The sequence below is a fragment of the Coregonus clupeaformis genome, chromosome 37 (genome assembly GCF_020615455.1).
Source record: "Coregonus clupeaformis isolate EN_2021a chromosome 37, ASM2061545v1, whole genome shotgun sequence".
NCBI classification, from domain to species: domain Eukaryota; kingdom Metazoa; phylum Chordata; class Actinopteri; order Salmoniformes; family Salmonidae; genus Coregonus; species Coregonus clupeaformis.
The window spans coordinates 23008277-23029123 of record NC_059228.1 but is presented as its reverse complement, the minus strand read 5'-3'; the positions used below and the strand labels follow the sequence as shown (position 1 = coordinate 23029123).

General features: G+C 42.2%; 1 protein-coding gene across 2 annotated transcripts in view; it reads left to right on the top strand.

The window, feature by feature from the left end:
• The window catches only part of LOC121553573 (disintegrin and metalloproteinase domain-containing protein 12), a 129179-nt gene extending 109140 nt beyond the window's left edge, over positions 1-20039 (top strand). The window contains exons 18-23 of one of the 2 annotated variants that reach the window (XM_041866800.2): positions 3422-3530; positions 4404-4542; positions 4929-5031; positions 15494-15742; positions 17221-17390; positions 17516-20039. In XM_041866800.2, coding sequence (XP_041722734.1) covers positions 3422-3530; positions 4404-4542; positions 4929-5031; positions 15494-15742; positions 17221-17390; positions 17516-17570 — 825 coding nt within the window. In that variant the 3' untranslated portion in view covers positions 17571-20039. Of the gene's footprint in view, positions 1-3421; positions 3531-4355; positions 4543-4928; positions 5032-15493; positions 15743-17220; positions 17391-17515 lie in introns of both variants that reach the window. The other variant, XM_041866799.2, reaches the window with a different exon arrangement.
• The last annotated feature ends 808 nt before the right edge of the window (positions 20040-20847 follow it).

Below are 20847 nucleotides of genomic sequence, written 5' to 3'. Positions count from 1 at the left end.
ACTTTTGATTTAGTTTAATCAAATATATATCGACGCAAAGCGTTAAAAAGAGGGGCAAAGTGCTGTTTTTTAGACCAATTTGCCTCATAATTTGTCAACTCACACACAATTTCTCTGTCCTTCACATCGGAGTGCTGCTGCAGGCTCTTTGCGTGTCTTGACCAATCAGATTCACGGAAATCCTATGTTGCGCGGGCCGGGAAACCCACTTTCCTCTTTCCTCCAGTATTTATTTAGCAAGCGTGATAACACATCACTCCCGACAGATACAAGCAAAAACTCTTCCATAAATGTAGCAGCCTATACATCTAAACAATAGAGATCTGACATGCTGGATGGCATGGAAAGGAGACTATTTTTCAGTTTAAAGCAAGCTCAGCCCTGTGGGTTTTATTGGCCAATCATGTTGCTTTCTCTGTGTCTGTGTATAGGAAACCCCCTTAGTTCTTCTTTATTAAAATATAATTAAAATGAACAAGTACAAGGTTGCTGCAGTTTGACAGGTTTTTCATCCTCCCCAAGTTCAGTCGTTATTTTAAACCATGTGAACTGATTTGAAAAAACTCTGGTCCCATCATAGCCCATATTAAACCTAGCCCGTATTAAACCTTTTTACAACAGATTAATCACGTCATACCGTATAAGGTCTGGAGTTTTAACTGGTTAGGTTACCAGATCATGAAAAACTACAGGCTCCAGATATTATTTTTCTTCGCCACACCGCTCTGGGACCACCTCTGTACTAACTACACATTAGTGTCTTTACATTTGGGAGGCTCTTATCCAGAGTGACTTACAGGAGCAATTAGGGTTAAGTGCCTGGCTCAAGGGCACATCGACAGATTTTTCACCTAGTCGGCTCGGGGATTCAGCGATGTTTCGGTTACTGGCCCAACGCACTTAACAGCTAGGCTACCTACCTTCTCTAAATTGAACATTATACAGTATGTTGACTATATTCAGACCCACATGATGTCACAAATATAACCAACCCTACACTGTAGATCCAGAGCCAGTATGCATCTCCAAATGTGGCTCTGTGTAGATGTACACTACCAGTCAAAAGTTTTTCTTTATTTTACTATTTTTTACATTGTAGAATAATAGTGAAGACATCAAAACTATGAAATAACACAAATGGAATCATGTAGTAACCCAAAAAGTGTTAAACAAATCAAAATATATTTTATATTTGAGATTCTTCAAATAGCCACCCTTTGCCTTGATGACAGCTTTGCACACTCTTGGCATTCTCTCAACCAGCTTCATGAGGTAGTCACCTGGAAAGCATTTCAATTAACAGGTGTGTCTTAAAAGTTAATGTGTGGAATGTATTTCCTTCTTAATGCGTTTGAGCCAATCAGTTGTGTTGTGACAAGGTAGGGGGGTATGCAGAAGATAGCCCTATTTGGTAATTGACCAAGTCCATATTATGGCAAGAACAGCTCAAATAAGCAAAGAGAAACGACAGTCCATCATTACTTTAAGACATGAAGGTCAGTCAATACGGAACATTTCAAGAACTGAGGACATTTCAAGTGCAGTCACAAAAACCATCAAGCGCTATGATGAAACTGGCTCTCATGAGGACCGCCACAGGAATGGAAGACCCAGAGTTACCTCTGCGTCAGAGGATAAATTCATTAGTTACCAGCCTCAGAAATTGCAGGCCAAATAAATGCTTCACAGACTTCAAGTAACAGACACATCTCAACATCAACTGTTCAGAGGGGACTGTGTGAATCAGGCCTTCATGGTCGAATTGCTGCAAAGAAACCACTACTAAAGGACACAAGTAAGAAGAAGAGACCTGCTTGGGCCAAGAAACACGAGCAATGGACATTAGACCGGTGTAAATGTGTCCTTTGGTCTGGAGTCCAAATTTGAGATTTTTGGTTAAAACCGCCGTGTCTTTGTGAGACGCGGTGTGGGTGAACGGATGATCTCCACATGTGTAGTTCCCACCGTAAAGCGTGTTATGGTGTGGGGGTGCTTTGCTGGTGACACTGTCTGTGATTTATTTACAATTCAAGGCACACTTAACCAGCATGGCTACCACAGCATTCTGCAGCAATACGCCATCCCATCTGGTTTGGGCTTAGTGGGACTATCATTTGTTTTTCAACAGGACAATGACCCAACACACCTCCAGGCTGTGTAAGGGCTATTTTACCAAGAAGGAGAGTGATGGAGTGCTGCATCAGATGACCTTGCCTCCACAATCCCCCGACCTCAACCCAATTGAGATGGTTTGGGATGAGTCGGACGGCAGAGTGAAGCAAAAGCAGCCAACAATTGCTCAGCATATGTGGGAACTCCTTCAAGACTGTTGGAAAAGCATTCCAGGTGAAGCTGGTTGAGAGTATGCCAAGAGTGTGCAAAGTTGTCATCAAGGCAAAAGGGTGACTATTTGAAGAATCTCAAATATAAAATATATTTTGATTTGTTTAACATATTTTGGGTTACTACATGATTCCATATTTGTTATTTCATAGTTTTGATGTCTTCACTATTATTCTACAATGTAAAAAAAATTGTAAAAATTAAGAAACCCTTGAATGAGTAGGCGTGTCCAATAGTTTGACTGGTACTGTAAGTCTATATAACATTATGTGTGTATGTGCATGAGTGTGTTTACAAGTGTACTGTTCAGTACTATGTGGTAAAATCCTATCACATCCATAGATCTCCCCTCATGGGTTCTTAAGTGTCCTTAAGTCTCCAGTCTTGACCTTGACCACCCCTAGCCCCAAACACTCCAGACACATAAGGGAGTGCCACTCACTCCGAGGGAGGCAGGGAAAGGTCTTCCCAGTTCAGGGCCAGATCCGATCTGTAATTATCCCAGCCACAGGCCTCCCTGCAGCTGACAGCTGGACTCCATTATCCCACTAGGGAATCCTGTTGGATCCCTTTCCTGCTCAGAAAACTGTGTTTTGGGATGGGCTGTCCCCTGCACATGTTTTCTCCATCATGTTTGACACTGCACAGTCTATGGCACCCGCCACATCCAAACCGATGGGTCTAATGGAACGAGTGTGTGGTTTATTTGTAGAGGTAATCCAAACATTTGAGATGTGGGCTGGGATCCTATTTTCATCTCTCTCTTTTCTGAGGAAATGCAGGCCCAAATTATTGCATCTCTTATTTCATGTGTGTCAAAGGCAAGTACGATGCATACTGGTAGCTTATAAAGTGCGTAAAATAAGTAATGCATACTTTCCATATCCCATGAATCCTTGCACTGTAGTTGCTTTCACTCCCCTGTGTCTGATGATCACAAGAGCCTAGAGGCCTGGCACACAACTCTCCCTGTGCTCTGACCGGTGTCTATTGGAAGAGCACAAGGTATGGACAGTATTGTGTTGTACAGGTGAAGATGTGTCAACTTAATACTAACCAGCATGCATTGTGATTCTAGGTGTGTAACAACAAGGAGAACTGCCATTGTGAGGTGCACTGGGCCCCTCCCTTCTGTGAGAGGGCGGGGTTTGGAGGCAGCCTCGACAGTGGACCAATGAGATTGGCAGGTACAGTACGCTCTTTCCTCTTTGTACTTCACTAACTTCACCCTCTTTCTCACTAGCCAGTGCAGAGACTAAGACAGTAGTTTGGGATAATAATCAGTTTAACACCTTTAGCTGTACTTTCATAACCTGCTTACAGCAAGTTAGTTTCTTTTGACAGATCTACCTCAGTCACCTACAAATATAGGATCTTAATTTGACCACTCTTTTGTTGCCGAGAATTTTCCTGCACCGCAGGAAATGCAGATGAGCTTTGTGATTTACATAAATTCACTAAAAACCCACACTAACGCACAGTTATATTAATAGTATTGCACTTTTCATGTAGCCTACTTTTGGCCAGAATAACCAGAAATCAAGCAACATTATGGACTAAACGTTCAAATCCTTTTGCTACAGGATCATTTTGCTGTGACAATATAGGTCAAAATATTCATCCTAGCTACATGCAACCTATTACAACTAAAGATGCAGGATCTTCATTTGAGCCAGTTTGCTACAGTAGGAAAATAAGCAGGAAAATAAATTACTAACTTTTAGAAGCCTTTTTAAACCTTGAATACACTACAAGTTTGCATTTCCTGCTGTGCAGGAAAATTCTCAGCAACAAAAGAGTGATCAAGTTAACTTTCCCTGCCTGGTACAACTTTCCCTGCCTGGTACAACTTTCCCTGCCTGGTACAACTTTCCCTGCCTGGTACAACTTTCCCTGCCTGGTCATTCAAGAGCAAAAGGAAATAATTATGGGAATAATGTCAAATGTACTAAACCACTGCCGTGGCTTCTATTAACACTCTCTGTGTGTGTCCTGTTTGTGCTGTGCCGTAGATGTGCGTGTGTGTGTATTAATATGCGTGTTGTCGTATGTGACGTCAGCCGACAGCAGGGTGGTTGCCGTGGCAATCCTGGCCACCCTCCTCAGCCTGATGGGCGCAGGGCTCCTGGTATTCCTTAAGAGGAAGACTCTGGTCCGTCTGCTCTTCACCAACAAGAAAACCACCATGGAGAAACTGAGGTACAGTAGGACACCTAATCCAACACCTGTGTTTAATCTTATGTTCTGTATGTCAAGATAGACTACTTTTCTAGAGATGCTTTCTTGAAGAGATGATTTTCTTGTAGAAATAACATCATGGTCCCATGGTCTCTCTGGTGATTTGATGTGTTCACAACAATGGTATCCTTGTGACTCCACTAACCATGTGAGAGAAAAACACATACTGATAGTCCTGCACATAGTCCTCACAATGCATGTGGGCCTTGCCTGTACAGAAGAAGGCCTGTTACTGTGTGTCTCAAAGCTGCAGCTCCTTTAGAATAGTAGTAGAGATGTAGAATAGTAGTTATCAGTTAGTAGAAGACTAGTATTGTAGTTGAAATGTTAGCTTTCTGTCCTTATAGATCAGCTGGGTCGACCAGACCAGCCAGCCCCAGCCAGACTCAGTCCATGTACAGTCCACGACGCAAGCCCCCAGCCAAGCCTCCAGGTACCAGCATATACAAGGTGGGTCTCTTTCTGCTGGAGTTAATGGACAACTGATTTTCCCTGATAGTCACTTTAGTAGAACACAGACTGTTACACATGACTTTATATGTATACAGTATGCTGTATTCTAGTCATGGCTCATCCTATATAACTACTGCTGTACACACCTTTTCTATTCACATTTCATGTTCCTTCAGAAGGTATTCACACCCCTTAACTTTTTCTAAATGGTGTGTTACTGCCTGAATTTGAAACTGATTAAATTGAGATTTTGTGTCACTGGCCTAAAATACAATACCCTATAATGTCCAGGTGGAATCATGTTTTTATAAAAGAAATTACAAATTAATTAAAAGTGAAAAGCTGAAATGTCTTTAGCCAATAAGTATTCAACCCCTTTGTTATGGCAAGCCTAAATAAGCCTAACAAGTCACATAATAAGTTGCATGGACTCACTCTGTGTGTAGTAATAGTGTTTAACATGATTTTTTTTGAATGACTACCTCATCTCTGTACCCCACACATACAATTATCTGTAAGGTCTCAGTCGAGCAATGAATTTCAAACACAGATTCAACCACAAGACCAGGGAGATTTTCCAATGCCTAACAAAGAAGGGCATCTATTGGTAGATGAGAACAAATAAAAAAGCAGACATTGAATATCCCTTTGAGCATGGTGAAGTTATTAATTACACTTTGGATGGTGTGTCAATACACCCAGTCACTACAAAGATACAGGCGTCCTTCCTAACTCAGTTGCCGGAGAGGAAGGAAACTGCTCAGGGATTTCACCATGAGGCCAATAGTGACTTTAAAACAGTTACAGAGTTTAATGGCTGGGATAGGAGAAAACTGAGGATGGATCAACAACATTGTAGTTACTCCACAATACTAACCTAATTAACAGAGTGAAAAGAAGGAAGCTTGTAGAGAATACAAATATTACAAAACATGCACTAAAGTAATACTGCAAAAAAAAATGTTTTGTCCTGAATACAAAGTCTTACAGTATATTTGGGGCAAATCCAATAAAACATATTACTGAGTACCACTCTCCATATTTTCAAGCATAGTGGTGGCTGCATCATGTTATGGTAAGCTTGTAATTGTTAAGGACTACTATCCTCCGTAGTGGCGCCGGAGAAGATGGCTGCCTTTTTACAGCCCTCTAACCAATTGTACTATTATGTGTGTTTATTCGCGTTATTTGTAATTTGTTTCTGTCACCTTCTCTTATGACCAAAAATAGCTTCTGGATATCAGGACAGCGATTACTCACCTCGTATTGGACAAAGATTTTTTCTTCAACGAGTCAAACGCGAAGGATATCCTACAGACACCCGACCCAAGGCCCAAATCCCCGTCATTCGCATGAGAAAGAGATGGAGATATCGTGGACGTAGGTTGGGGTGCCTTGTAAGGATCCGACGACGAGCGAGTAAACTGCCTCTTCCATCAATCCTATTAGCCAATGTTCAATCATTTTAAAACAAATTGGACGACCTAAGATTAAGGTTATCCTACCAACGGGACATTAAAAACTGTAATATCGTATGTTTCACCGAGTCGTGGCTGAACGACGACATGGATAACATAGAGTTGGCGGGATATACGCTACATCGGCAGGATAGAACGTCTGACTCCGGTAAGACAAGAGGTGGCGGTCTGTGTATATTTGTAAACAACAGCTGGTGCATACAATCTAATACTAAGGAAGTCTCAAGGTTTTGCTCGCCGGAGGTAGAGTATCTCATGATAAGCTGTAGACCACACTATTTACCAAGAGACTTTTAATCTATATTTTTCGTAGCTGTCTATCTACCACCACAAACCGATGCTGGCACTAAGATTGCACTCAATGAGCTGTAAAAGGCCATAAGTAAACAGGAAAACGCTTATCCAGAGGCAGCGCTCCTAGTGGCCGGGGACATTAATGAAGGAAACTTAAATCCTAATTTCTACCAGCATGTTAAATGTGCAACCAGATGAAAAAAAACTCTAGACCACCTTTAATCCACACACAGCGACGCATACAAAGCTCTCCCTCGCCCTCCATTTGGCAAATCTGACCATAACTCTATCCTCCTGATTCTTGCTTATAAGCAAAAACTAAAGCAGGAAGCACCAGTGACTCAGTTAATAAAAAAGTGGTCAGATGACGCAGATGCTAAGCTACAGGACTGTTTTGCTAGCACAGACTGGAATATGTTCCGGGATTCTTCAGATACCATTGAGGAGTATACCACATCAGTCACTGACTTCATCAATAAGTGCATCAATGACGTCATCCCCACAGTGACCGTACGTACACACCCCAACCAGAAGCCATGGATTACAGGCAACATCCGCACTGAGCTAAAGGGTAGAGCTGCCGCTTTCAAGGAGCGGGACTCTAACCCGGACGCTTATAAGAAATCCCGCTATGCCCTCCGACGAACCATCAAACAGGCAAAGAGTCAATACAGGCCTAAGATTGAATCATACTACACCGGCTCTGACGCTCGTCGGATGTGGCAGGGCTTGAAAACTATTACAGACTACAAAGGGAAGCACAGCCGCGAGCTGCCCAGTGACACAAGCCTACCAGATGAGCTAAATCACTTCTATGCTCACTTCGAGGCAAGCAAAACTGAAGCATGCATGAGAGCATCAGCTGTTCCGGATGACTATGTGATCACGCTCTCCGTAGCCGATGTGAGTAAGACTTTTAAGCAGGTCAACATTCACAAGGCCGCAGGGCCAGACGGATTACCAGGAAGTGAACTCCGAGCATGTGCTGACCAACTGGCAAGTGTCTTCACTGACATTTTCAACATGTCCCTGACTGAGTCTGTAATACCTACATGTTTCATGCAGACCACCATAGTCCCTGTGCCCAAGGACACTAAGATAACCTGCCTAAATGACTACCGACCCGTAGCACTCATGTCTGTAGCCATGAAGTGCTTTGAAAGGTTGGTCATGGCTCACATCAACACCATTATCCCAGAAACCCTAGACCCACTCCAATTTGCATACCGCCCCAACAGATCCACAGATGATGCAATCTCTATTGCACTCCACACTGCCCTTTCCCACCTGGACAAGAGGAACACCTACGTGAGAATGCTATTCATTGACTACAGCTCAGCGTTCAACACCATAGTGCCCTCAAAGCTCATCACTAAGCTAAGGATCCTGGGACTAAACACCTCCCTCTGCAACTGGATCCTGGACTTCCTGACGGGCCGCCCCCAGGTGGTAAGGGTAGGTAACAACACATCTGCCACGCTGATCCTCAACACGGGACCCCTCAGGGGTGCGTGCTCAGTCCCCTCCTGTACTCCCTGTTCACCCATGACTGCATGGCCAGGCACGACTCCAACCCCATCATTAAGTTTGCTGACGACACAACAGTGGTAGGCCTGATCACCGACAACGATGAGACAGCCTATAGGGAGGAGCTGGCCGTGTGGTGCCAGGTTAACAACCTCTCCCTCAACGTGATCAAGACAAAGGAGATGATTGTGGACTACAGGAAAAAAAAGAGGACTGAGCACGCCCCCATTCTTATCGACGGGGCTATAGTGGGACAGGTTGAGAGCTTCAGGTTCCTTGGTGTCCACATCACCAACAAACTATCATGGTCCAAACACACCAAGACAGTCGTGAAGAGGGCACGACAAAGCCTATTCCCCCTCAGGAGACTAAAAAGATTTGGCATGGGTCCTCAGATCCTCAAAAAGTTATACAGCTGCACCATCGAGAGCATCCTGACTGGTTGCATCACCGCCTGGTATGGCAACTGCTCGGCCTCCGACCGCAAGGCACTACAGAGGGTAGTGCGTACGGCCCAGTACATCACTGGGGCCAAGCTTCCTGCCATCCAGGACCTCTATACCAGGCAGTGTCAGAGGAAGGCCCTAAAAATTGTCAAAGACTCCAGCCACCCTAGTTATAGACTGTTCTCTCTGCTACCGCACGGCAAGCGGTAACGGAGCGCCAAGTCTAGGTCCAAAAGGCTTCTCAATAGCTTCTACCCCCAAGCCATAAGACTCCTGAACAGCTAATCATGGCTACCCTGACTATTTGCACTGCCCATCCCACCCCATCCCCCTCTTTTACGCTGCTGCTACTCTGTTAATTATTTATGCATAGTCACTTTAACTCTACCCACATGTACAGTGGGGGAAAAAAGTATTTAGTCAGCCACCAATTGTGCAAGTTCTCCCACTTAAAAAGATGAGAGAGGCCTGTAATTTTCATCATAGGTACACGTCAACTATGACAGACAAAATGAGGAAAAAAATCCAGAAAATCACATTGTGGGATTTTCTATGAATTTATTTGCTAATTATGGTGTAAAATAAGTATTTGGTCAATAACAAAAGTTTCTCAATACTTTGTTATATACCCTTTGTTGGCAATGACACAGGTCAAACGTTTTCTGTAAGTCTTCACAAGGTTTTCACACACTGTTGCTGGTATTTTGGCCCATTCCTCCATGCAGATCTCCTCTAGAGCAGTGATGTTTTTGGGCTGTCACTGGGCAACACACCCTTTCAACTCCCTCCAAAGATTTTCTATGGGGTTGAGATCTGGAGACTGGCTAGGCCACTCCAGGACCTTGAAATGCTTCTTACGAAGCCACTCCTTCGTTGCCCGGGCGGTGTGTTTGGGATCCTTGTCATGCTGAAAGACCCAGCCACGTTTCATCTTCAATGCCCTTGCTGATGGAAGGAGGTTTTCACTCAAAATCTCACGATACATGGCCCCATTCATTCTTTCCTTTACACGGATCAGTCGTCCTGGTCCCTTTGCAGAAAAACAGCCCCAAAGCATGATGTTTCCACCCCCATGCTTCACAGTAGGTATGGTGTTCTTTGGATGCAACTCAGCATTATTTGTCCTCCAAACACGACGAGTTGAGTTTTTACCAAAAATTTCTATTTTGGTTTCATCTGACCATATGACATTCTCCCAATCCTCTTCTGGATCATCCATGCTAGAGTGCATTTGGATCATCCAAATGCACTCTAGCAAACTTCAGACGGGCCTGGACATGTACTGGCTTAAGCAGGGGACACGTCTTGCACTGCAGGATTTGAGTCCCTGGCGGCGTAGTGTGTAACTGATGGTAGGCTTTGTTACTTTGGTCCCAGCTCCCAGCTCTCTGCAGGTCATTCACTAGGTCCCCCCGTGTGGTTCTGGGATTTTTGCTCACCGTTCTTGTGATCATTTTGACCCCTCTGGGTGAGATCTTGCGTGGAGCCCCAGATCGAGGGAGATTATCAGTGGTCTTGTATGTCTTCCATTTCCTAATAATTGCTCCCACAGTTGATTTCTTCAAACCAAGCTATTGCAGATTCAGTCTTCCCAGCATGGTGCAGGTCTACAATTTTGTTTCTGGTGTCCTTTGACAGCTCTTTGGTCTTGGCCATAGTGGAGTTTGGAGTGTGACTGTTTGAGGTTGTGGACAGGTGTCTTTTATACTGATAACAAGTTCAAACAGGTGCCATTAATACAGGTAACGAGTGGAGGACAGAGGAGCCTCTTAAAGAAGAAGTTACAGGTCTGTGAGAGCCAGAAATCTTGCTTGTTTGTAGGTGACCAAATACTTATTTTCCACCATAATTTGCAAATAAATTCATAAAAAATCCTACAATGTGATTTTCTGGATTTTTTTCTCAATTTGTCTGTCATAGTTGACGTGTACCTATGATGAAAATTACAGGCCTCTCTCATCTTTTTAAGTGGGAGAACTTGCACAATTGGTGGCTGACTAAATACTATTTTTTCCCCACTGTACATATTACCTCAATTACCTCGACTAGCCGGTGCCCCCGCACATTGACTCTGTACCGGTACCCCCCTGTATATAGCCTCCCTACTGTTATTTTATTTTACTGTTGCTCTTTAGTTATTTGCTTTTATTTTTTTACTTAACACTTTTTTTATTTTACTTTTTTCTTTAAAAAATGGTATTGTTGGTTAAGGGCATGTAAGTAAGCATTTCACTGTAATGTCTACACCTGTTGTATTCGGCGATTGTGGCAAATACATTTTGATTTGATTTGACTGGGGAGTTTTTCAGGATGAAAAAGAAACTTAATGGCGCTAAGCACAGGCAAAATCCTAGAGGAAAACCTGGTTCAGTCTGCTTTCCACAGACACTGGGAGATGAATTCACCTTTCAGCAGGACAATAACCTAAAACACAAGGCCAACTCTACACTGAAGTTGCTTACCAAGAAGACAGTGAATGTTCTTGAGAGGCCAAGTTACAGTTTTGACTTAAATCTACTTGAAAATCTATGGCAAGACCTGAAAATGGTTGTCTAGCAATGATCAACAGCCAATTTGACAGAGCTTGAAGAATTTTGAAAATAATAATGTGCAAATGTTGCACAATGCAGGTGTGGAAAGCTCTTAAAAACGTACCCAGAAAGACTCAAAGCTTTAATCACTGCCAAAGGTACATTATTAAGTATTTGTAATGAATACTCAGGGAGAAAAAGGTGTACATTCACGCGCAAAGCGCGGCAGGTGTTTATTTCGCCTTCGCAGAAGGCAGGAATCGTGGTCACAGGCAGGCAATGGTCATACACAGGTAGACAAACAGGCAGGTGAAACAAAACTAGGACTGAAGGCTATAACTGGTTCTCACAAACGAGCTAGGAAAAGTCTTAGTAGAGTCAAAACGAATGAACTGAACTAAATAAGGAGCTGATGAGACCAGGTGAGTAACTAACACAGGTGAAATCAATGAACAAAAATGAAAGACAGGGCTACATTCAAGAACACAAGGTTGACTAAGAAAATAAATACAGAACCTTACAGTATTGACTAAGGGGTGTGAATACTTATGTAAATTGGATATTTCTGTATTTCAATATCAATAAATTTGCAAACATGTCTACGTCATTATGGGGTATTGTGTGTAGATGGGTGAGAGAAAAAAAGTCATTTAATACATTTTGAATTTTGTAACTCAACAAAAAGTCAAGGGGTATGAATACTTTCTGAAGGCACTGTATCTTTTGTAAATTCATCCGGTGGCTATACGTATAGATTGCATTTGGAATACTGTTAAAGTGCTATTTAGGTTGTTAATTGGATTCGTTCCAACATTTCTTGATAGATTTTTTTATTTTATTTGTTGATTATTTGTTTGACATATTTTAGGACATAAGCATTCGCTGCACCTGCCACAGAGCATGAGAGCGGAGTTGAGCAGTTGGAAATCTCTTTCTTTCCTACCGCTCCGCTAAAAACCGCTCTGCGCTCACAGGCCAAATTCGCTCCATTCATTAAAATCACAATTGAACCAACATTCATCTATTTTTGTGACTACCTGGGCCTACCAATTGGTTTTTAAGTATTGAAACTAAACCATATGGATTTGAATGAAAAGTATTTGAGTAAACTTGAAAAGGTGAATGTAAGAAACGAACATAATTTCAAATAGGCTACAGGTCATATTAAACAGCATATAAACACTCTAAATAGGTCAGGAGCCAGACAGGAAGCCTAAGAAGGAACGGAAATGTATTATTTAGGCTATATTATTTCAATTATTTCAAGGCTACAGCCTACAAAGAAATACATTGTGAAGCATTTGCGAGTGCAACACAATAGGCTGGTAGGGACGTAAAGCGCTCAGCATTAAAACAACATTTCGTTGTATTAAATCATTATAGTCTATAAATTGCACATATAGGCTGTGACTTACTTAGAATTAAATACAAATTAAACGAAAAATGACTTGTTAGTGCCTTTGAATTCATTTTTAGAATTCATTTTTAGAAACACGAGTTTGGCCAGTCTGTGGCTTCAGGCTCATGCGATGGTGCCTGGAGAGCCGGCCAGCAGTGGAGAATACCCTCCCCACACTTGCAGAGCCACTGGGGATGCTAACAACCCTTTTGGCCACTCTTGCCAGGCTGGGCAGAGATGCAGAGTTGTTTTATTTTTTATTTTTCTATAGGTAGGCGTAAAGGTTTTTAGGCAAAATAACCCAATGAAAATTGAAAGCTCCTTGAACGTGGGAATATGCCAGGCCTATTGGGCCAAAATAAATTATGGCTTATTGTATAAATCAGGGCTGCCCAACCCTCTTCCTGGAGATCTACTGTCCTGTAGGTTTTCAGTCCAACCCTAATTTGGCATATCTGATTCAGCTAGTTAAGGTCTTGTTGAGCAGCTAATAAGTAGAATCAGGTATGTTAAATTAGGGTTGGACTGAAAACACACAGGACGGTAGATCTCCAGGACGAGGGTTGGGCAGCCCTAGTATAGATAATAGAACAAATTAACAAAACATTTAAGTGATCTGATTTTTTGTTTATAAATACTTTGCTACAATGACACACTTAGTTATCTATCCACCTCGTTCGTTTCTTTTAGCATGTGCACGTAGTAAGTACACCATCATGATTTCGGGATATGAGTCTTTTCAGATTCCACAATGATTCTTTAGTTGTGGACACTACATCACCACACTCCCTCTTTTGCTCTTGGTCCTCATCTTTGTAAGTTACTTTGATTTAGCACCTGTGTGTTTTATCAGTTTCTTTATGAAAATATTTAGCGAACTCCATGACAGTAGCTAAAGCAAGGGGCTATAGAAGCACACAAGTAGACTACAAATGCATGCTGGGGCGGGCATGCCCTGAGCTCTTGAAGTGAGCGAAATTGGAGCGGGCGAGAAGGCCAATGCTCCAGCCTTTGGGAATCTTGCTCCACGCTCCAGTCAAATTGGGCACGCTCCGCTCCGCTCACATACTCTGACCCGCTATAACATCTGCTAAACTGTGTACGTGACCAATAGACTTTGATTTGATTTGAGGGAGCTGGAGTCTGCACTCAGGTTTTTTTCTCCAACCTTTTTCCTCAATTGATTAGTATGGTTCACTCATAGGCCTACACAATGGATGATGTAACAAGTACACTTTGCATTGTATAAATCATTGGGATATGGATGTAGGGAGAACTAAAACGTGTGTTAGCAAAGAAGTATTACAAGCGAATTGCTGACAAACTATCTGTCACACCATTGGATTTCTATTGCAATCATACTGTATCAGAACCGCAGCACCACAACAGGGAATCAACTTGGACTGAGACTTGCCATGCTTATCTGAACCTATTAATTCCAGAATTATTGTCAAAACAAGTTGACGGCTAAGCGGATAATTGATTTAGTCTCAGCGGCTCTCCCTTGAAGAAATATTCATGAGGCCAGTATTGCTGGCAGAAGGCTGAAGGAACTTTAATTGAGATCCCGCGGTCCATTTCAATGAAATGGTAATCATGATGCAGTATCATTATAGGGCAGTGTATAATGGTTCTGCCTGAAATAAAGTGTTTGTGTACAGGGACACAGGAGAACAGAGTTGACTGATTCAAGCGTAGGAGGCAAATTGGGGTGGACTTGTGTTTGAATTGATAAGCATTGAGGGATGCGCGTGGGTGTGTTGGTGTGTGCGTGTGCATGTGTGCATGCATTCAAACAGCCACAGTCGATTCCCATGGAGAACAGCTGGAGTGTATCATTGGGGTCAGAGTTCAGGGTAAGGGTTAGCTGGCTTAACCCAGTTCCGTCTCCAACACCAGTATCTTATATTCTAGTGAACATGGCTGGCTCCTCAGCAGTATTCAGTCCATCTGCCTACTGTATCTGAACAGTCATATAGTTTGCTGTAGTCCCACTCCTGCTGTTTATGGTTTGTTCTGGCAGTCACGGTTCCCACTGTCCAGATGTCCAGCAGACTCTCTGCAAATCGCCTGGCATAGCTGCAGTCCAGGCCACTTCAGCCAGTCAAGCTATCTCAGGTGCAATTAGGCTTATTCTAAGGGGCTAACAACTGTTCTGGACAGGAAATCTGGTGCTGTCTTTGACCGTTTCAATGTGTTCGATTCACTAACTATGTTTTCTGTTATTGACTGCCTATGACACCTGTTCATTCATAGTAATATCAGCTCCATGACAGAGAACTTAGGTATAGTTTTACCCATAGAAATAAGAATGAATAGTCAATGATGGCATAATGGGTGGACTGGCAGCCATTTTGAGTGTACCCATGCCAGGTCGTAAAAGGAGGAAGTGTACCCTTCAATCTGAGTCAACCCAACTCACATTACAAAAAAATACATTCCATTGCATGAGCCACATCAGTTAGCATCATTTGAATGAACATTCCACATTACTATGGCAATCCAGCATCAGTTGATAGAATGTTCCAAAATACCATATAAATTATTGCATCACAATACCAGGCAGCCATTGCGAGTGTACCCTTGATTTTACCAGTCAATTGCCAGGGTTAGCGCTTCCAAGCCCGTTCTATTCATTCTTATTTCTGAATGAGGTGAGACAAGGAGGAGCAGAAGGAGGAGAACATAATAGCTGAAGCACTGACCTGAAAACCTAAACTAACAGCTCTCTCTTCTCTACCTCCATCCCCTCCATATCCCCTCCCCCTCCCTCCATCCCCACAGCCATCACACCTGAGTTCGGAGCCTCTCCTCCCTCCACACAGTTTCCACTCCCACAGCTTGCGGCGGCTGCCCCACTACCAGCCCCTCCACATCAGCCACCCTATGCCTGTCTCCCTCAGTGTGGGTCAACAGCCCCTGCCACCAGTCCCACCCCACCACAAGGCTCTACCGGCCCACACCGCCCTCTCCCCACCACGGACACCGCCGTTCCACAGCCTTCCCCGACAGCAGCCCTACAGAATGGACCAGGTTAGTACTAACTGTTCAGCTATACGCCATGAATACAAATACAGATGGATTTCCCTTATTGGGGATTTCTTTGGAAATTGATCTAGCTCGGATCGACATAGTAAAAAGTAACATATTCCAAAAGGAAAATCTAAAAATGTACTTTATGTCCTCGTCCCAATACCCATACTACCACACAATGTATAAGTTATGGACGATGCATACTAAGTAGTGTGTTGCTATAACCATTGGAACAGCACTTTATTCCTACAGTTCTCCATGTTCTCAACACATCATGCTTTGTGCTGAGCCAGCGGGACTGTGTATAGACGATGTAAGTCCATCTGTCTGCTCAGGGCTCATGCAGGCAGCTGATCTGAATGCGTGGAGCACCATGTCAGATGTCCGCGGGTTTATGAGGTGCAGTGTACACTAGCAGATGCACGTCGCTGTAAAAAAGACATTAACTTTGAGATGTTACTTTTCTCTCTTGTGTATAAAGCACATAACTGCTCCCAGATATAAAGGAAGAGCATGCAGGAGATGGAGAGAGACAGATATAGATGTAATGCATCCTTCTCCTGAGGTACTCTCTGTTGAGGTGGGGCAACAGATGGATCACATATGTGGGAATGGAGTGTGTGTGTATCTTGGTTTCCATAGCAGCCTAGCACAGTTCAGTTCCCCATTGAGAAAAATAAAAAATAAATATGGTATCTGTACATCCAAGGCACTCAGGTTCTCTTGTACCCATTAATTTTTTTAACCAAACATGAAATAATGATGAAATTCAAACTCATGAGCTGTATACACTGCTTGAATAATTGTGTCCCCCTCCTGGTCTCGGGTTTGACTCGGTCTCCCCCACCCGCTTTAGGTGGTCTCGTCTTCATGTGCTACTATAACCCCACTACTCTACCTACCATGGTCAAACCACTCACATAATGGGATAATATTATTTCACATCAGGGGGACACAATTATTCAAGCATTGTCGGTATAAATCACATTCAAGCAGTTGCTGACACTGACACATAAAACATTACAGAGCTGGAAGTCCCTACAAACTCATTTAGTTTAGGACACACTTTCCACTCTTAATATGTGACAGTGATTTCACAACAACATGGATAAATGTTTTTACACTTCATTCAGTTCTCTAAATGATTTGCATTTGGTGTTTGCTGAAACTTGGCACTTATTTGTGAGTATTGCTCAAGGTTTCTCCCTTTCCTTGCTACAAACTGTGCAGAGCAGCTGGGATGCTGCTAGCAGATGTTTGTCATTAGCTCGTCCTCCCCTCCCTGTTTTAGATTAGTAACACATGATGGCACCTCGTTTAGTTAAACTTTCAGAGAGAACTGCTACAGTGGTGGCTACAGACCTGACAGATGCATTATACAGAGTCTACCTTATGTTGGTGACACACTATAACACAGTGCCCTCTAGTGAGGTTTCAGTACCAACACTACTCTTCAACTTCTGGTTTGTCGTTCCTAGGACTGCGAGAAACCCAGTCCGCCCCAGAAGCCCCTGCCTGCAGACCCTCTGGGAAGGAGTGCTCGGGTGGGACACAGCACCTCGGTGGTGGGGGTCCGCCTCCCTGGACCCATCCCTATCCCCATCCCCACCGTGCCCAGACCCCTGCTCACCATCCCACAACCAAACAGGTCTGTGCTACGGTGGCCTGGCTGGCACAAAGTTTATAGGTTAATGAGGAGTGGTTGTTCTTTTTTTCCTTTTTTTTTTCTTTGCTCTGCATTGTATTCACTTGTGCTTTTTTTTCACTTTTCAGACCTGCACCCATGCAACCACTGAGACTGCCAAAGACTCATCATTTCGACCGCTGATCTCAAAGAAGTTGTGATGGAATGGAATAATGGAGAGCTCTATGGATGGAGACCCATATTTGCACTACAAGAATACCAGACCTTTGCAACTTTGAAAGTGTCTCAGAGTTTTAGGGAAAGGGGACTGACTTCAAACCTTGGTGCTGTGCCTCTGCTTTTGTTGTCCTCGCTCAGGTACAAATGAACTATTTAATGTCTATATTTATTATTTCTGTGTGCACAGTGCACTCTGGTAGACACTATTGACAGAAGCATATTCAGACTTGGATCGCTGTTGGTGATTATTTTTTTACCCCCAGCAAAATCAGAAGAACAGTTTGCCATATAATGGAGGGAATGTTTTTTTTTTACATATATATATACAGTTAAGGAGAGACATAAAAGGCCATGGTTGTTTTATCCTGTGAAGTTCCTAGAATAATTGAAGAGAGAAAGACAGATTGGGTTCAAGTTAAAGGGAAACAGAGCACTGCATGGAACACTTTATGAGAGTAACTTGTAACTCACTAAGCAGCAGTGTTAGGGACTGGGAGTTTTTGTTCAGTTTATCATTAATAAGAACTGCTTTTACATTCCAAGACATCCACTCACTTCATAATCAGAAACGGTGTTGGACTTTGGGCTGACATGTTGGACATATCAATTGAGGTGTGTTTCGACTAATCCAATTCGGTGCAAAAGCAAGGGAATTGTTCAGAATAGACACGTACTTGAGAATTGACTGTTACGTGATCTTCATCCATAAAAATCTTTATTCATATATACCCTCATATTTTAATTGGCAGGGTATTGGACCCAATTAGAGAACTACCCCAAAGAACAGTATCTCTAACCTTGTAATGTTTCTCCACTGGCAAACTTGAACATGTTTACAAACTGACAAATGGTGTTGGGCTCTTACATACCCTTATTAGTTCATGTTAGGACCACACACTTGAAGGATATGCTGTATTCACCGCTTTCCTAAATAATCAACTCTCTTACACACAGCTTGGAGTATTTGCTGGCAGTTGTGCAATACGTAATGCTCCCAGCGGAGCGAGGAGTCTGATATGACCTGACACTGCTGGGTTTAGAGAATTACAGCAACACCAAATAATGCAATATAACTGGGCTTAATGGAGGAACGTGCTATATGAACTAACATTTTAACTCACTTGATACTGTAGGGTCAGGATGACTTCAGTTTTGTGAACAGTCCAAACCCAACCTAGATGGTGTCTGATGTTCTATTCATTTCTGTATTTTCAAAGTTCACTCAGACAAAAGTATGGCCATGTGGTGTGGTTTACGAGGTAATTTCCAGTACTTGACCTCATATTTATCACTATTCATTTGATATTGGAGCTCGGTGTCATACATTGGCACGCAACTCTCCTTGAGGTTTTCAAGACTCCCATTAAGTTTAATTTGTCCTTTGAAATGTTAGTCTATTACAGGAAATACTCCCAATACCTGTATTGAATGTCGAGTTCTTGTCCCTTTCAACTTTACCAACAATTTGTGGACTTTTAGATTTCCAGTACATTAAAATGTCCAAATGAAAGTAGAGACTGGGTGCATAACGTCTTGGTCACAATATGTTTCATTAAACATAGCTTTGATGAATGCTGAGTAAGAGTGTTCATCATACTGTTCAGTCCTCTGGCATGGCACAGGATGTGTGTGTGTGTGCGTGCGTGCGTGCGTGCGTGCATGTATGTATGTTAGCACGCTTTCCATATGCAGTTATGGCCTCACTCTCATAACTACTCATATGGTTATTTCAACAGGAGGGAACTTTTACACGTAAAAGCAGTCAGTACAGCAGTAAAACAGGGGCACATGTGGTTGCATTATTGTAGGTGTAAAACTAAATATCAAACCTGGTCTGCAATGTACTGGGTCATCACCAAAGTACTGATGTGCTTTAGTTAAATGGATGCATATGTGTGGTGTGTGTATGCATATGAAATGTATGTCTTGTCGCTTAATATTGTGGAATGCACTAGCACTACTTACATTGGACTTGCATCAGAAGTTCATTGCATAGTTGCATTTACACTTTTAGTAATCACTGTATGTGTTACAGTTTTACAGATTTAGATATACTGCTATCTGATGTCAGCATTTGTCCGTTTTGGCAGATCTTCAGATCTGTTCATCATCTGTGTAAAAGTTGCTTTTTACAAATGTACTGTATTTTTTTTGTATAACTATTACATTTTCAAATGAATAGCCATTGTACAGTTAGTGTAAATATAGTATCTTTCAGCAATCATGTTTCTTTTCTTTTATGCTTTTTTTTTTTTACAAGAGCAGTGAGAACCTCAATAAAGTGATGGTTTCTCCTGTTCAATAAAACATGTTTGTTTCATTAAACTCCTTAAGGAATGAGGATTATGGTAAAAAGCTGGGATTCTGGGATAATTGGAGTCCTTGAACATTGAGATTGCAGAGTCAAATAAATGAGGTTTCTCTTATGCTGTTCATTTGATATATTTGCACTTATTTTGCTGACTGTACAGGCGAATGTAGACATACGACTTAACACGATACATTTTTTTACAAATAATAATACTAATTTGCACAGCAATGTGAAATTTCTGACTCCCTCTTGCAGGATGATGTTTAATCAGACACAGTGAGCTCCAAAAGTATTGGTACAGTGGCAAATATTTTGTTGTTTTGGTTCTGTACTCCAGCACTTTGGATTTTAAATGATACAATGACTATGAGGTTTAAGTGCAGACTGTCAGATTTTATTTGAGGGTATTTTCATCCATATCGGGTGAACTGTTTAGAAATTACAACACTTTTTGTACATAGTCCCCCCATTTTAGGGGACCAAAAGTATTGGGACAAATTCACTTACAGTATATGTGTATTAAAGTAGTCAAAAGTGTAGTATTTGGTCCTATATTCATAACACGCAACGACTACATCAAGCGTGTGACTCTACAAACTTGTTGAACGCATTTGCTGTTTGTTTTGTTTGTGTTTCAGATTATTTTGTGCCCAATAGAAATGAATGGTCAATAATGTATTGTGTCATTTTTATTGTAAATAAGAATAGAATATGCTTCTAAACACTTCTACATTAATGTGGTTGCTACCATGATTACGGATAGTCCTGAATGAATCATGAATAATGATGAGTGAGAAAGTTAGATGCACAAATATCATACCCTCAAGACATGCTAACCTATCACCATTACAATAACAGGGGAGGTTAGCATATATTTTTTTTGGGGGGGGGGTATGATATTTGTGCGTGTGTAACTTTTTCACTCATCAT